Raw genomic sequence first — 18,041 nt, forward strand, 5'->3', positions numbered from 1 at the left:
TTTCAGGGAAGCGCGCTTTCAGTTTATACCAACTTTCTGACTTTTGATGGGAATTAATCATTCTAACTTTGTAGTAATTACAGCACAGCCCCACAGTAACTCCCGTTTCCTTAAATCATTGAGTCCCTTACTGTAAGAACCTCACGTATAACAACCAGAGCGTGTACTTTGTCAAATTACTTTCAGGACAGATGATTCAAAAAACAAAGAGGCTTAAGAAAATGGTTTTTGTAATGAAAACAACTCCTCCCAAATTTTTAAATGGTGGCTCTTTGGTCCACCCTGTGCCCTTGGTCAGTGGCGGGGAGCCGGGGCCTGCGCCGGGGGTCGGCGGCGGCGGGGCCTACCCCGGCCCCCCGGTCCGGGGGCCGGGGTAGGCCCCGCCGCCGCCGACCCCCGGCCTGAGGCAGAGCGATACCGCCCGGAACGCTGATGCTGCCGGAACGAAAGGGCTGAGGATCCGTTTCCCAGGGAGGGGAGCGGAAAAGGGACCGGAGGTTCCGGCGGGAGCACCCTGGGCCCCGCCGCCGCCTGCGCCTGACAAAGGGCCCGGCGGTGGCCGCCGGCCCGGCCCGGTACCATGGCGATCCCCATGGTGCCCATGGAGACGCAGTTACAGAGCATCTTCGAGGAGGTGGTGGTGAGTCCGTCCCCGGGGAGCCGCCGTGGGGTCGGGGAGGAGCGGTGTGGGGAGGCCGGGCCTGGCCGGGGCCCTGCTGCCCGCCGTGCTTCCCCCCGCGGGGGGGTGTGGTGAGGGCGGGGGGCGACTGGCATCCATAGAACAGGGAAGAAAGAGGTGGGGTTTTTTAAATTTTATTTTCCTGTCGCGTATCGTGTGTTGAAGCCCCGGGGGTGTGAAGCACTGGGAGGCGAGCGGAGGGGAGGGGAGGGGGGTGGCTTCTTAGAGCTGAACTGCAGAATTATAGAATGGTTTGGGTTGGAAGGGACCTTAAAGATCATCCAGTCCCAACCCCTCTGCCCTGGGCAGGGACAGGGACGCCTCCCACCAGACCAGGTTGCTCCAAGCCCCATCCAGCCTGGCCTTGAACCCCTCCAGGGATGGGGCAGCCACAGCTTCTCTGGGCAACCTGGGCCAGGCTCTCACCACCCTCACAGCAAATAATTTCTTCCTTGTGTCTCATCTAAATCTTCCCCCTTCCAATTTAAAACCATACCCCCTTGTCCCTCTTTGCACAGTCTTTTGTCAGGAAACTGACGCGAAATAGACGTAAAACAAGGGGAGGCAGATTTCCTGCCCAGACCGAAATCAGAGCATGCTGAGTTTGCTGTAGAATAAGCAGTTTAAGGAGACATTTTGAAGGAGATCACAAGAAGATGAATGTCTTGAGGAGACATTTTTCTTCAGCCAACAGAATGGCGTGAGCGAATAGGGGAAATACACCCACACAGTGGTACCTGCAAAATGAAGCGATATTCACTAGGTCATTAGAATAGAATAGAATCTTTTGTTTGGAATGGATCTACAGGGATCATCTAGTCCAACTCCCTGACCAACTCAGGGCTGACTAGAAGTTAAAGCATGTTTTTAAGGGCATTGTGCAAATGCCTCTTGAACACGGACAGGCTTGGAGCATCAGCTACCTCTCTAGGAAGCCTGTTCCAGTGTTTGACCACCCTCTTGGTGAAGAAATGCTTCCTAATGTCCAGTCTAAACCTCCCCTGGTGCTGCTTGGAATCATTCCCACGCATCCTATCAGTGGATCCCAGTGTTAGGACCCCGTTGCTGCTGCCCCTCCTCGGGAAGCTGTGAAGAGCAATGAGGCAGATGTAGCCCCATTCATTACAGCCCTTTGAGCTCTGCCTTACAGCCAGTTCTTTACCCAGTGCCCTGTGAACCTGCTCATCCCACCATCCACAGAAGGATGCTGTGAGGGATAGTATCAAAAACCTTACTAAAATCCAGAAAAACTGCATCTACCACTTTCTCTTCATCCTCTAGGTTGGTGACCTTGTCAGAGAAGGTTATAAAATTAGTTAGAGGACTTTGCCTTTGTGCACCCACGTCATTGGGTCATTAAGTCATTGTTTTGGAGAGCACAAATGAATGAGCTTCTTGGTAGATATGAGCACTTCATGGTCTGAAGCACTGGGTTGACAAGCTGTGAAGAGCAATGAGGCAGATGTAGCCCCATTCATTACAGCCCTTTGAGCTCTGCCTTTCAGCCAGTTCTTTACCCAATGCGCTGTGAACCTGCTCATCCCACAGCTGGACAGACAGCCAGTTCTTTACCCAGTGCCCTGTGAACCTGCTCATCCCACCATCCACAGAAGGATGCTGTGAGGGATAGTATCAAAAACCTTACTAAAATCCAGAAAAACTGCATCTACCACTTTCTCTTCATCCTCTAGGTTGGTGACCTTGTCAGAGAAGGTTATAAAATTAGTTAGAGGACTTTGCCTTTGTGCAGGCTAAAATCCAGAAAAACTACATCCACCACTTTGTCTTCATCCTCTAGCTTGGTGACCTTGTCAGAGAAGGTTATGAAATTAGTTAGAGGACTTTGCCTTTGTGCACCCACGTCATTGGGTCATTAAGTCATTGTTTTGGAGAGCACAAATGAATGAGCTTCTTGGTAGATATGAGCACTTCATGGTCTGAAGCACTGGGTTGACAATAGTTGATAAGATCCTGAACAGGAGTGTGACTGACGTTTAGGACAGGAGAGGCTGGTTAAACTGGAAAGGATATAGAATCATAGAATTGTCTGGGACAATTGGAAGGGACCTTTAAGATCATCTAGTCCAACCATCAACCTAACTCTGATAAAAACCATCACTGACCCATGTCTCTAAGCACTATGTCAACCCAGCTTTTAAATACCTCCAGGGATGGTGCCTCAACCACTGCCCTGGGCAGCCCATTCCAATGTGCAATAACCCTTCCGTGTCAACATTTTTCCCAATATCCAATCTGAACCTCCCCTGGGGCAACTTGAGACCATTTCCTCTTGTCCCATGGCCTGTTCCTTGGGAGAAGAGACCGACCCCCCCTGGCTACACCCTCCTTTCAGGGAGTTGGAGAGAGCGAGAAGGTCTCCCCTCAGCCTCCTTTTCTCCAGGCTGAACACCCCCAGCTCCCTCAGCCGCTCCTCACCAGACTTGTGCTCCAGACCCCTCACCAGCTCCGTTGCCCTTCTCTGGACCCGCTCCAGCCCCTCACTGGCTTTTTTGTGGTGAGGGCCCCAAAACTGGACAGAGCCCTCGAGGTGGGGCCTCCCCAGGGCCCAGCACAGGGGGACAATCACCTCCCAAGTCCTACTGCCCACGCTGTTCCTGACACAGGCCAGGATGCTGTTGGCCTCCTTGGCTAATATGTAGGTCTCACAGAGAAATGTAACTGAAAATGATGCCCATGCAATAAACTTCAATGAAGGGAAGGTTGGGTTTTTCTTTCCGTTTTAAGTTTACTTTATAAAATGCACTATATACTTTGCTTTGGATGGTGTTAAGTTGCTCAGAGCGTATTGGTGGCCCACACCCGATCGATTTAGCCATATTGATCAGCCGTAACTGAGAAAATGGCAGGTTGTTCCTTTCACTGCTGCTATTACCAACCTGGGGGACAGCAGAGACAATTACCTAAGTTTCTATGCAAAACAGATGAGTAGTGGTTTCTCTTTTTGTTTCTTGAGAAAGCAATGAGTTGCAGCGACAGGCAGTTCTAGTCTGTATGATTGAGAAGGATCACCAGAAAGGTTATTTTATTACACGCTCTTATTCCTATGATAGAGAAATGAAAATAGATAGTGGTCAGTTATAAAGCACGTCTGAGTATAATATGAAATTCTTACAGAGGGTAAAAAAAGTTGCAGGATACTGTTTTCCAGAGCCTTTTTGCTGATGTATTAGACTAATGATGTAGAAGCCTTTGAGCAAAAGGGAGTTAAAAAAGAAGTGGGGCAAGGGGGCTAGAGGGAAAAGAATTATATTCCTATCTAGTCTTTTGCCTGGTACAAGACCACATAATCATTCAATGGAAGTTAATAAGCAATGAATCTAAACTCAGATGAGAAAGTAACTGTATGAAATTGACTTGTGTAACTGAGTGTCATGGAATATAAGTGGGAGGAAAGCTTACTGGGATTCAGAAAACCTCATTTTTCAACGTATGAAAAAAGGGCTGCAATAGCAGAACCAAACAATTTCTCCAGCTTTGGCAAGTAAATTCATCTCTAGGTGTTTAGAAGGAAAAACAAAAAACCAAACCGAAAACAAAGTAAAGAGCCATAATTTGGATCCACAGGGTATGTTGTTGATGTGTTTGTATGAAAACAAAGCAATCTCAACTGTGAAAGAATCCATTATATCTGGGTAAATAGATCTGTCTCTGATACAGTCCCATAACAGGGGGCTCACTCTTTTGGGCTTTATCCTGCTGCTGTGATTCTCATAGAAAACCTTTTCACAATTGCTCACTCGGGGTTTTTCTCTTACAGAAAACAGAAGTAATTGAAGAAGCATTTCCTGGGTGAGTATAACCTTAGTTTATTTGCACAAGACTTTCTGTGTAACGTGTATTTTTTTCTCTTTGTGTTCTTTCATTCGGTGCTGCTAATGACTGATGTTTTTTATTTGCATTAGTATGTTTATGGACACTCCTGAAGATGAGAGAACCAAACTGATCAGCTGCCTGGGCGCTTTTAGACAGTTCTGGAGCAGTCTTTCCCAGGTTAACATTTAATTTGTTGCTTACTTGTACTTTATAGACTTTTTTTAATATTGTGAAACCTGATCTAGTAGGCAAACACTTAAGCTATAAGGCCTGTGTCCAGTTATTCCAAATCTGGTTTCCCATATGGCCCAGTAAAGAATATAGGAAGACTTTGCAGGAAACAAGATTGATTTTGACATTTATATGATTATATAGTTTTTCAGCAGAGGTTAGTGTGCAGTGCAAATGAAACAAATGGAAGTACAACGTTAAAGACATAAACAAAACCAGGTAGTTTGTTACAGGATTTCTGGTAGAAGTGAATAAGTAGGAAAAAACCCAAACCAATCATTGTTTATGTTCAAAAATTGCCTTCCAAAAGCTAGATACCCCGGCATACTCTTCTGTAATGGGAGACCTGGTCATCTTTGTTTTCCCTTTGTATTTGATTATAACTGTAAAAAGGAAAGAATAGTAGAACCGGTTCTATTTTATTCTATTTTCTGCCAACTTATACTTGGAAAACAGAGTTGACTATGGAAATCAGTGTCTCAGCAAGGAGGTGTTCACTGAATTATTAACCAGGACACCAGTACTGGACAACTGGACTTCTTCAAAATGAGATCAAAAGATTTGTAGGGAAAACTGTATCTTGGACAGCTTCTACCATTTCTAACCCTGTTCTTCCGTTAGTTTCATTTCTTCATGGTAGGATACTATATGAATTTTGTAGTTTGTTCCACTACCTGTAAAGACATTCTTTCTCCCTTCTGCTGCTTTTTCAGGAATCCCATGAACAGTGCGTCCAGTGGATTGTAAGGTTCATTCATAGCCAGCATAGTCCTAAAAGAATTTCTTTTCTCTATGACTGTTTAGCAATGGCAGTAGAAACTGCACTTTTGCCACCCAGGTAAGCGATGTCGGAATGAATCGATAAGTGGGATACGTGGAAGTTGTAATATTAGAGGGTATTTTAGAATGACATTGTAAAATTATTGCTGGAAAGCATGTGCTTATCATCTGTCATCCATTCTTGCATTGTCTCCTTCTGCCAGGATGGTTTGTGAATCTCTGATAAACTCCGATATGCTGGAATGGGAAAGGACCCAGTTGTGGGCATTAACATTTAAATTGGTCCGGAAGATTATTGGAGGCGTAGACTACAAGGTATGTTCCCTCCATTCCTTCCTTCATGATAAGACACCTTATTTTCTGGCTTTGTTTTTATGATTTTATGTCAGAGATGTCCTGTGTTTCAAAGTCTGCTTTCATTATGAAACTAAAAAATAATTCAGTGAGACCACATTTAATGCTTTTTCATAGTTGAGCTTTACCTTAATAGTTAATTCTGTAGGGACCATGTAACTGCAACTGCTGTTTTCTCTATTACACAGTTATCTTTCATCCCTCTTTTAGTTTCAAACTAAATAACCCTAATGCAGTTGCAGAAGTGGCACATACATATGGATGAGTAATACTACCAAGCGTTAAGGTTGAAGTTCTTGCATCTGCTCTGAGCCTTGGTGCTATGTAGGAAGAAGGTCCTGAAAGCATTTGAAGTTTCTGAAAGGTCTTTGGCAGGGAACTCCATCAGAAGGAGTAGGAAACTATGAATCTCTTGCAGGGAATCATCTCACCAGCTTTGGTGAGCCTGTTAGTACAAAACCCATAAAATACAATGTAGTACTTTGATCAGTCTGCACAGGCCCTTGTGGGTTGGATGTCTCTGGATGCGCATCAACATTTCAGCAGTTATTTTCTCATCCGGGGTATCTTTAGATGGAGAATCATAGAATTGTCGAGGTTGGAAGGGACCTTTAAGATCATCGAGTCCAACCATCAACCTAACTCTGATAAAAACCATCACTAACCCATGTCACTAAGCACAACGTCAGCTCGTCTTCTGAATACCTCTAGGGATGGTGCCTCAACCACTGCCCTGGGCAGACCATTCCAATGTGCAATAACCCTCTCTGTGTCAACATTTTTCCCAATATCCAATCTGAACCTCCCCTGGTGCAACTTGAGGCCATCTCCTCTTGTCCCATCACCTGTTCCTTGGGAGAAGAGACCCACCCCCCCTGGCTACACCCTCCTTTCAGGGAGTTGGAGAGAGTGAGAAGGTCTCCCCTCGGCCTCCTTTTCTCCAGGCTGAACACCCCCAGCTCCCTCAGCCTCTCCTCACAAGACTTGTGCTCTAGACCCCTCACCAGCTCCGTTGCCCTTCTCTGGACCTGCTCCAGCACCTCACTGTCTTTTTTTGTGGTGAGGGCCCCAAAACTGGACACAGCCCTCGAGGTGGGGCCTCCCCAGGGCCCAGCACAGGGGGACGATCACCTCCCGAGTCCTACTGCCCACGCTGTTCCTGACACAGGCCAGGATGCTGTTGGCCGCCTTGGCCACCTGGGCACACTGCTGGCTCCTGTTCAGCCCACAGGCCACCAACACCCCCAGGTCCTTTTCCATGGGGCAGCTCCATCCCCTCTGCCCCCAGCCTGGAGCGCTGCAGGGGGTTGGTGTGACCCAAGGGCAGGACCTGGCTAAGTAATACTACCAAGCGTTAGGGTTGAAGTTCTCGCATCTGCTCTGAGCCCTGGTGCTATGTAGGTCCTGTGAAGAAGGTCCTTTGTCTTGTCAAAAATCTTGTCTGACCGTAGGGAGAAGTTCTCTAAGGAGTTGAACGTCATTAGAGTTTGTGCTCTCAGCAGCAGTCTGTCTCCTGACACTTAGCAACAAACAGTTAATTTGTCTTGTCAAAAATCTTGTCTGACCGTATCGATTGTATCATCCTTCTGCCAGAAATAAAGAATGTCTGGGAAGGTTAATTTTCTGTGCTTGATTTTAGGGCGTGCGCGATCTCTTGAAAGTGATCCTAGAGAAAATCTTAACGATCCCGAACACTGTGAGCTCAGCTGTTGTACAGCAGCTTTTGGCAGCAAGAGAGGTAACTAGCTGAATTTTACACGTTAGCACTAGAGAGGAGGGTTTTGTCATTAGTGAGTTTCTAATTGCTGGGATGGCTCTCTGTGGTACAGTTCAACAGCAAAGACATACTGTTTGTGTTCTAATTCTTTTCTGTAATTGCGTTTTATAAAGTAAACAAAGAGCTTTTCCAGGATATTGTAGATAAGCACTAAAATCCCAGACAGGAGAGTCAGGCCCAATGTTTGACTTGCCTCAGATAAGATGTATGAAATATAATATTGAGATTAATTTCTTTATTTTTTTCTTAGGGAATTAAAAATAGTAGTAGTTGTTTTCAATACTTTGTGGGCACATATAGAGGCATAGTTTTACTTGGGCTTAAACAGTCTTAACTTACACTTGTACAGTTAAAAACAGGTTTTAAACTAATGAAGTACCATCAGAATACAGCTTAAGAAAAAGTATCCTAATTCTTTAATGTATTTTCATGGGCTGCCTCAGACTAGTAGACAGACTATGCTTCTGTTTACCTTATGCAAAACCTTTTACACTGATGTATGTTTTATTTATAGGTGGTAGCCTACATTTTGGAAAGAAATGCGTGTTTGTTACCGGCCTACTTTGCAGTTACTGAAATCAGAAAACTATATCCTGAAGGAAAACTTCCCCATTGGGTAATGATACAATATCAAATCATGTAATCTGGAATTTTGTTCCACACAAAGAAAAAAAATTCCTTTTATTGTTTTAAAGCAAAGTTTAAACGAAGATTTAAAGTCTTCTGCTTAACAGTAAGCTCTGTGTTTAGGTGTGTAAATTGAGATACAGGCTTGGTGTGATCGCAGCAGCAGCAGCTCCCTGCATTCTGGTGTGAAATTGGTGATGTAGTTTTTACCTGTGGCCTGATGTTCAAAAGTCTTGAAGCACAGGTTGTGCTTTCTCTCTGGCTTCAAGATAAGAAAAATCACTTTAAATAGCTGAGCAGTGTTTCCGTTCTGTTTAAATTCAGCTATACAAAACTATTTGGGGCTCTGACGCAATGAAAATCATCACTGTTTCCAAAAAGAATGCAACGTTGGTCCAGTTTTTAATTTTGTATTCTGTTAAAATAACTACATGTTGGGAAAAGTATAAAATCCTGACTCCCTTGAATTAATGGGAAAACTGATACTGGCTTTTTTTGAGCCAAGATTTTATCCAGAGTGTACCAATTCAGGTCCTTTGTGGAATTGTTGCCTGGAGGCAGAGATGTGTTATGAACAGCAATTCTAAAGCTTGTCTTAAGTCACTTGTTACTAAATAGTGTGCGCTGAAATAACACAGTATGCGTAGGAGAAACAGGTATATAAGCTCTCATTTGAGTGCAAACTGAGTGGTGCTTCCTGCCCCTTCTTTATTTTTCCTTTTATGGTTTTAAGTTCTGGATGATTTTTCTGACTTTTTGAAAGGTGTAGGAAGCTAGTTATTTTAGTAGATTCCTTTATATTTAATTAACATATATGAACTATTTCTAAGTCTTACATATTCCTTACCAGTATCTGCAACTTAAACCCTTAACACTTAATTTCTTTTCTTCTCTTCTCACCCAGTTACTAGGTAATTTAGTATCGGATTTTGTGGATACCTTCAGACCTACAGCAAGAATAAATTCCATTTGTGGTAAGAGAATGACTTCATGAATGACTTCAAAATAAATTAATTCATTTTGAACTATTTTGTTTTCTGTAACCTTTTGGGGGCACAGATTCATCTAAGCAAAATGAGCCAGAGCACATGTTTCGTGCAGGATCTTTACTCTTGTCTGTTCTCAGACTTGCTTCTCTGCAGTTTTTGCTTTGAAAGGGAAAATTCATACTGATGATATTAAGAAATTCTTTTTTTTTACAAGCTGGTAGTGGAAGTGACATGGCCATATAGTTTCTAACTACATTAGACATTAAGACAACTACAGTAGACATTAAGAAAACTGTAGGTTTTCTGTGCTCAAGGATTTTGAGTTAATACAGACCCAGGGGTACGTCAGTCACAGAGTGTTTTCTGACTTCTGTTTCCATTGAAGCTGTTGTGGCTGCTCAGCCTTATCCCTAGCTCAGATGAGTACTGCCTTTCCTCTTCTGTGAAATAAAACAAAAATCACCTTTTTCTCATTGCTAGGAATCTGAATATTAAAATTTGGCTGTTTTAATATGGATGCCTGTTGCGTTTTTCTTCAAAAAGATAAAAGTGTCTTCTTTTTACTTAGAGAATTGAATAGCTTAGTAACAGCTGCGTTATATCTTGGATCTGAGCAAGGTCTGTTGCAACTGAGCTGTTTCAGTGCAGAGATTCAGAATGGAAATTGTTCTGAAATGTACCAAAGCCTTTTGTGTTTCCAAAGCATGTAGTTAATTCTTCTGTTATTCTATTTTTGGTTGAAATGTGTGGCATAGCTTTATGTGTGACTTGCAGGGATCACACACTGATTGTATGTGTAAATGGCCTGTATAGACATGGTTAAAGGGGAGAAAGAGATATTTATTTACTACTTGTTTTATCTGATGGTAGTTTGGCCAGTCTGGACAATAGAAATCATGGAATTTGAACTGACAAGTGAGTTTTGGGTCAAAGTTGAGGCACCTAAATTGAGATGTTGAGATACAGGTGTTTCAGGGGCTCAATTCAGATGCCTGTGTTTAAGCAACTGAAATGAATCCCAGGTGTCAAATCTACACTGACTGATAAGTCTGCATTTACCCTACAAAAAGCTTTTCATGTCATCAGCTGAATTCCATCGGCCTACACTGACTGAATTGCCTAGATCTCTGTTGACTAATTGGAAGCTTGTATTTGACTCGTTTCCTGGACAGAATCCTGCTCACCATTTGTCTTACAGGGTGAATAGAGGAAATCTGAAAGACTAGATTGTATACTTAGATTAGTAATATCATTTTCTTTGTGAAGATGTGTACCAAAATTAAATCCCTAGGTCAAGCAATGACACTGGAGCAGCCTTTTACTTACCTAAAAGGGCACTTTTAGATTTAAAATTTGCAAATACTTTTATTTTTGGGACACCCAGTCTGAACAAATGGGGATTTTGCTCTTTAGATATCTCATCAGTTGAAAATAAGTTAGAAAAATAAAATCAGCCTGCAGCAATCCTATGGTAAAAAGCTTTAAACAGTAGAAATTGATGGAGAGCATAAAAGTGGCTGAGGCCAGTTTCACTCTTTTAGAATTTATGTTTCGTTGCACGTAGGTCGCTGTAGTCTTCTTCCTGTGGTAAATAACTCAGGTGCCATGTGTAACTCTTGGAAGCTGGATCCTACAACCCTTCGTTTTCCTTTGAAAGGTCTCTTGCCATACGATAAGGTATGCCTCATTAAGCTTCTTAAACATGTTCTATTCAATAAATATGCAGCTTTTATATCAGTAAGGGGCTGGGGGGGAATAATTTCAATTGTGAATACCTGATTGTTCCAGCTGGGCTAACATTGAAGATGTAGATGTTTTCACTGTATTTATGTATTTCGCTGATTTGAAGCTATATGCAGAGGAGCTTTAAAGTAGTGTGTGGTGGAACTGCTGCCCAGGATGCTGAAGAACAGGAGATGTCTCATGTGCTTCGTGTGTGTGTGTGAGAGAAGAGAGCAAGTGAGAGTAGAGAATTGATTGGAAAATGAGTTTAGCAGTGGGGAGATGAAAGAAAATGGGAAGGTAATTTCAAAGAGGGACTCTTTGCCAGGAAGGGTAATGATAGGACAGGTGAATACCTGATTGTTCCAGCCGGGCTAAAATTGAAGATGGAGATGTTTTAACTGTATTTATGTATTTCGCTGATTTGAAGCTATATGCAGAGGAGCTTTAAAGTAGTGTGTGGTGGAACTGCTGCCCAGGATGCTGAAGAACAGGAGATGTTTCATGTGCTTCGTGTGTGTGTGAGAGAGAGAGAGCAAGTGAGAGTAGAGAATTGGTTGAAAAATTAATTTAGCAGTGGGGAGATGAAAGAAAATGGGAAGGTAATTTCTTCTTTTCTGTGCTCTTTCTTATTGCAGAGGAAAGGTAATTTTACAATTGGAACTTAAATAGAAGTTAGCTCATTTAAGCTTAAAACTCTGAGTGAGAAATAGAAAGAGTTTAAGAACTGTAAAGGATCAGGGTATTTAAGCTTAAAACTGAGTGAGAAATTGTGGTGTCCTGAAAGAGTTTAAGAACTGTAAAGGATCAGGGCAAAAATCCACATTGTCCAGCATCCCATTCCTTTCAGCCTAGGTGTCTAAGGAAAGATATAAAGAGAGTGTATCTAATGACACACATAGTGTTCACACTCTACAGCCATTAGCATTTTGGGGGTTTCCTGAGACAGATTTGGGTTCTGTATATTTGGGAAGCCTTCTTCTTCCAAATATCTGTCCAGCCTCCTCTTGAGCCTGTGTAAAATTTCAGCATCCCAGCATCCCTTTGACAAGGAGTTCCACGTTTCAACTTCATGTTGTGTAAGGGATCAGCTCCCTCTGTTTTGAACCGAGCTTCACATAACATTTTTCTTTAAAGTGATTCAGCTGTTGGAAGATGCAGTGAGCAGTTGTTCCATATCTACTTTCTTTGCTCTACTCATGATTTTTACGGATTTTGGGCATGTTCTTCCTCATTTGTCTTACCTGGCTTCCTTTGAGTTCTTGACAGTCCTCTGGGATTTAAAGGCTGTTTTGAGAAGAGTGTGCTATCCTTTTCTTGTCCTACTGGGTCACTTCTATCACTTCTTAGGAGGAAATATCACAGCTCTTTTCTTTTTGGGTATCAGAGAGCAAAAAGATTTGCCAGATAATAAGTATCTGCATAAATCAAACTATTCATTCTTACATTGTTTAACTCAGTTAAACATAAAGTGGGTATTAAACAAGGCAATATATGTTTGTATGTGATTGGTTTTTTGTTTTTAAGGATCTGTTTGAGCCACAGACTGCTCTGTTGAGATATGTGCTGGAACAACCGTACTCAAGGGATATGGTCTGCAATATGCTAGGTCTGAACAAGCAGGTACTGTACTGTGCTGTGACACGTGATTTAATTCTGCATAGAATCTGCACTATTCTTTTTCTCTTTTCTTTGCTATAGCTAACTAAGCAAAACAGTTTAGGTCCAGAGAGTGAATTTCTTATTTTTCTTTTTTTTTCTTTTTTTTTTTTTTTATGAGATCATATTAGGTTAATTGGACACTGTTGTTCCTATCATTTGTATATTGCTTTACGAATGTTAAATTGAAAAGTAGAGATTTAAAATATGATTTTTTTTTTTGCATTGCTTTTTTTTCCTATAAGGCCAGCCTCAAGTACACCTTTGACAGACAGTAGGAGACTGCTAGCTCAAACAATAAAAATGGTTATTGTTCCTGTCTTTAGTTCTTCAAGCACTGTTGTACGCTGTTATATTGGCATGTTAATAGTAGTAGAATAGTGAAAAGCTGGGGTTTGTTTTGTTACTTTTTTTCTTTTTATACCTTAGAATGGGAGGGCTTAGTCTGACTGGGGGATCCTTGAGGCTGGCCTCATAGTCACTGTTTTGTCTTTTCTTTTTTTCTTCCTTTATTTTTGTTCTGTCCTGTCTTGTCCTGCCCATCCTCCAATGCTCTAGACCTTGAACATTGCTCAGGTATGTTCACAACCTTACTGTTGTATTGTGACTAACGATACGCTGGCCGCTTTGTAGCCACTGATTCCAGTTAGAGAATACATGTACAGTCAGGGCTTGAAATTGGCAGGACCATTAGCCCAGGGCAAATTCTCACTACAAATCTCTAGAGATACAAGAGATGTAGCATAAAGCTGCCAGTCGGTGGTCCTTTGGTCCTATAATTTCCTTTGGAATGGACTGCTGCTGTTTCCCCTACCAGTCATAACAACTTTGACTTTGTCTGCTGGAATTTTCAGATGAGGAGAGGTTCTTAGTTCAAAATTTCTTTCCTTATACCGGTGGAAAAACATCCGCTGCACCTGATTCTGAAATTATAAAGCTGTAAATACATTATTGCTTAAGAGAAAAAAAAAAAGAAAAAAGAAAAAAGTTTTACTAGCAGAATTTCTTTATCGTTAGGAAGCCTCTGTAACAAACTTCCCAACAAACAATTATAATATTCTCCAAACTAGGTGAAAGAAAAGTAGTACAGAAAACCACGTGAAAAGTAATTCCTTAAAATTTGACTCCTGGTTTAAATAAATAAATAAATAAACGCCTGAGCAAATCAACCAAGTGGGTTTCTGCTTGAAATTTGAAATTATGGGTATTATACTTATAGCTGATCCCTTGTTACAATAAAAAAATTCCACACCTACTTTAAAAACGGTTGTTTCAGATTTAAAAAATAGCGTTGCTGTTTGCAATACTATAGTGAAGGTTGTGTCAGTGTTTCCATTTAAGAAACTTTTTTCAGGTTTGTAACTTGACTATAAAATTTACCTGATCCTGAAACCTTGTGTATATTTCCCTTTAGAAGTGAAATACACCAGTGCTCTTTCTGGACTGGGACAGTTTTTTGAATGCAGAGATTCCTACATCTTGGCAAACAGTACTGTGTTTGGTATACCACAATCTTGTATTTGAGATTTAAAGCAGCTGAAATATTAATTCTTGGAAATGAGCTGCTGGGTTTAGTGTTGAAATGAGCAGTATTTGTATTCTCTGTCCATTTCTGTGTCTACACTTGGTTAATAAACCAAACTATTCCTCTGAGCACCTTGCAGCTGGTAAATAATATGAGATCTAGACCAAAAAAATATATCGAACCCATTTTGTTCTTGTAACTTTTGACCTGTGCCTTCAGGTCAAAAAAAACCCACAGATGTTAAAAATGCTGGTTTTTAACCCCCACTTTACGGTCCTCTAAAAATAATCGAAGGAAATTTAATCAAAGTAATTAAATATATTGAAATACGCTTCTTAAAAGTTGTTTGCTAGTATAGGAATTCCTACACAAAGTTTCAACCTGGCGTGAATTTTTATGGCCAAGGAACAAACTTGAAGAATGGAACTTATAAAGGAAATGCTGACAGAACATGAACTATAGCTGCGCTGCTGCAATGACACCAGCATAAAGATGTTTGGGCTGTTGAAAACTTGTGAGTTAAAAACCATCAGTATAGAGTAGGGTGGCGGTAGTGGTGTAGCACAGGAAATAATGTGCCATTTAAAAATCAATGTACTCGCTTTAAAACTGTGGAAAACGTTAAAACTCGACTCGCTTTTAGGTAGAAATTAACTTCGTGTAATAGTTGAATTTGTTAATGTAGCCACCTGACCAAAAAAATAGTAGCATGCTTTTTAGAAGTTGTGTAACTGTATCGATGCTTGCAGTAAAATGGCTGATAATTTTGTATTTTGTTATTAGAACTGAACTAACCTGCAGAAATGAATTTTCAGTGTAATAGAAGACACTTAGAAATGCAACTAGTGCCGAGTTTGTTTCCAAAGAAAATACAGAAAGACCTCAAAGCAATGATCATTATTTATTTATGATCATTAATTATTTCTGTGAAGCTGCTTGTATGCCCTGTCAACTATTTACACAGATCCAGTTGCAGGATTGGAGCCTTCATTTGAATCTTTTGGCATCACAAACTAGGTATGGTTCGGCCAAAGTTGTCCTAGTTCTCAAATGTTCTCGAAGATGGAACAATGCAATTTTCTGGTTCGATCTTAACTAAGCAGATCTGTGTTAGAAAACTGTTCACTCGAGCCACCTCTGAGCTGTGCTTTTGTGAAAAACAAACACACAAAAAGGTACAAATCCAGCTGTCCTGTTAACCTTGCAGAGGTTAAAAGGTAAAATTTGATATATTTCTAGATTCATTTGTTCATTTCAGGATTCTAAGTTTTGCTGTGGGGTTTGTTGGGGGATGAGGTTTTCTAATACCTTTTTAACTGTATGGCTTTAAGTCCAGATGTAATAATACAGACTTCAAAATCTTCCTTCTGTTAGAGTCTGGATATTTTTGTTTTTTGCTACTGTGTACTTCTGTGTGGGACGGTACCTTCTCTTGTAAACCTGGAGAGATTTAAATTGCATTTTATCATGTATGTTTTCATGCTTTATGGTTGGACTCGATGATCCTAAGGATCTTTTCCAACCTAAACAATTCTATGATTCTATTTATATTCTGCTGTTAGCTGGGGTGATACTCCTGATACTTAATTATCTTTAAATTGCATTTTATCATGTATGTTTTCATGCTTTATGGTTGGACTCGATGATCCTAAGGATCTTTTCCAACCTAAACAATTCTATGATTCTATTTATATTCTGCTGTTAGCTGGGGTGATACTCCTGATACTTAATTATCTTTTAAATAATTTGAGGTATGTAACAATCTGCATTTTGGAAAAATTATTAATGGTTCAAAGTGTCAAATAATTTGTTGAGGTATGTAACAATCTGCGTTTTGGAAAAATTATTAATGGTTCAAAGTGTCTCAATACACTGATGCCAAATTAAGATTCAGTTTAAGGATCCTACAGATGGTTCTTAAAATGGAGCTTTAATAATGTCTTAAGGACGTGAAGTCACTCTGAACATTTTGGTTTATACCTTTGCCTTCTCTGGACGTACAGGCTTGTTTCAAGAATAAAATGCCATTTTTTCTTGCATAATTGCGGTCAGGATTGTATTGCAGTCGTCTAAATAGTGAAAAAATTTGTTAACCTTTAATTTCTCTGGGCTGGGAAATACTTGAAAGAGGAGATAATTTTCAGCTGTCTTGTTTCTATAATGTTATACAATCTCTTAATTAGCAGCTGTTGTATTAATGCTTTTGCTCTTTAAATAGTATATTTGGCTGGTCACCTTTTTTAAACCAGTGGTGATTTGCAGCTTTGAGCAGGAAATTATTGATGCCATCCTGTGTTCAGGTGACAGTGTAGTTTTATTCTCATCTAAACAGTGAAAAAATTAGTTAAACTTTAATTTCTCTGGGCTGGGAAATACTTGAAAGAGGAGATAATTTTCAGCTGTCTTGTTTCTATAATGTTATACAATCTCTTAATTAGCAGCTGTTGTATTAATGCTTTTGCTCTTTAAATGGTATATTTGGCTGGTCACCTTTTTTAAACCAGTGGTGATTTGCAGCTTTGAGCAGGAAATTATTGATGCCATCCTGTGTTCAGGTGACAGTGTAGTTTTATTCTCTCCTACCTACAAAGCAGCACAGTTTGCTTGGGGAAGATGTTATTTATTTCCTGCCTGCCTGTGCATTGTGCAAACAGAATCATTAAGAGAAAGGAATGACATAATGCAATATTTAAAAAATTGACTTTCCCTTTTTAAAATATTGTAGGTTGATGCTGGGAACTTACTGTCCAATATTATTAACACGTTAATGTGTCAGAGTCCTTAATTTTAAGGGGTGTGATTATTTTTTATATATTTCTGATTATATGAGTATGCATTGAGAACACTTGAGTGCAACTTCTTTCTTGAAACATCCCTTTTTTTAATGAGGAAAACTTGCGAATGCCCACTGAACTTTGTAGAAATAGAATCAGGCATAATATAAACAAAAAGCTCTAAGGTTTTGTCGCTTGGTAGCATACAGTTTTGGAAAATGGAAATGGGGGGGGGTATTCTTTTGTCTTGTAATAACTACTTCAAGCATTTAACTTAGACATTTTGAATTGGACTTTTGGAGATACCATTTACTCTTGCAGGGATCTTTGCCTCTGTGGTAGATCTTCTCAATCCAGTTCTTAAGTGTAGATTTTTATTAAATATTGTTGAGCTAAATGTTACATGTTTAAAACACTCAAAAACTATAATACCTTGCAGCTGGCCTTACTGACTTCTTAAAATACTTCTCTTTTAGGGAACACTTTTAATACTATCTGCCCGACTCCCAGAAAAAAGAAATTAAAATCCACACCCCAACCAACCGGGGGAAAAAAAAAACAAAAAACAACCAAACCCAATTAAAGCTTTTATTCGCTGAAAAAAGTACCCCAGTCCATCAGAGGGCTGCTCTTTAGGATCTAGAAATTTTAGTGTCAAGTTGTCATGGTAGTGCTTCCCCCCACGTGTATTTCTCTGTTTTAATAATGTTTTCAATAATATTAACTACTTGTCAGGTCTTTCCAGGGCAAAGTAGAGAGCATTTATAGAACCAAATTACAAAAATTTTAATAATTTTCTCTTTAGGAAAATAAGCATAGTGATTTTAAATGCTTTATTTTTCCAGCTACAATCCAAAACAGTGGTTGGGGTTTTGGGGGAATTGCTTTTCTTTTGTTTAAGCCATATGAAAACATGAATTCCTACTTATTTGTGAGGGAAATAAGCTCTTGCCTGTATTTATATTCATCTCGGTATATACTGAGATATTCTTTAAGTTATGAGCGTTTAATAAAACAAGGCCCCAATCCTGCAAATTCTTAGGCAGCACAGTATTTTATTTCTGAGTGTTCCAAAACTAGCGATGCAAAA

The 18,041-nt window shown here is 40.4% G+C and overlaps 1 protein-coding gene across 2 annotated transcripts in view; it reads left to right on the forward strand.

Moving 5' to 3' along the window:
• Window positions 1–499: 499 nt before the first annotated feature.
• MED23 (mediator complex subunit 23) overlaps window positions 500–18,041 on the forward strand; it is a 44,868-nt gene continuing 27,326 nt past the window's right edge. The window contains exons 1-11 of one of the 2 annotated variants that reach the window (XM_014955645.1): window positions 500–640; window positions 4,458–4,489; window positions 4,603–4,690; window positions 5,458–5,582; window positions 5,728–5,839; window positions 7,518–7,616; window positions 8,170–8,271; window positions 9,187–9,256; window positions 10,836–10,948; window positions 12,521–12,616; window positions 13,211–13,228. In XM_014955645.1, coding sequence (XP_014811131.1) covers window positions 581–640; window positions 4,458–4,489; window positions 4,603–4,690; window positions 5,458–5,582; window positions 5,728–5,839; window positions 7,518–7,616; window positions 8,170–8,271; window positions 9,187–9,256; window positions 10,836–10,948; window positions 12,521–12,616; window positions 13,211–13,228 — 915 coding nt within the window. In that variant the 5' untranslated portion in view covers window positions 500–580. The remainder of the gene's footprint in view (window positions 641–4,457; window positions 4,490–4,602; window positions 4,691–5,457; window positions 5,583–5,727; window positions 5,840–7,517; window positions 7,617–8,169; window positions 8,272–9,186; window positions 9,257–10,835; window positions 10,949–12,520; window positions 12,617–13,210; window positions 13,229–18,041) is intronic. The other variant, XM_014955646.1, reaches the window with a different exon arrangement.

Source organism: Calidris pugnax, unplaced genomic scaffold (assembly GCF_001431845.1).
Source record: "Calidris pugnax isolate Ruff unplaced genomic scaffold, ASM143184v1 scaffold212, whole genome shotgun sequence".
Lineage (NCBI taxonomy): Eukaryota > Metazoa > Chordata > Aves > Charadriiformes > Scolopacidae > Calidris > Calidris pugnax.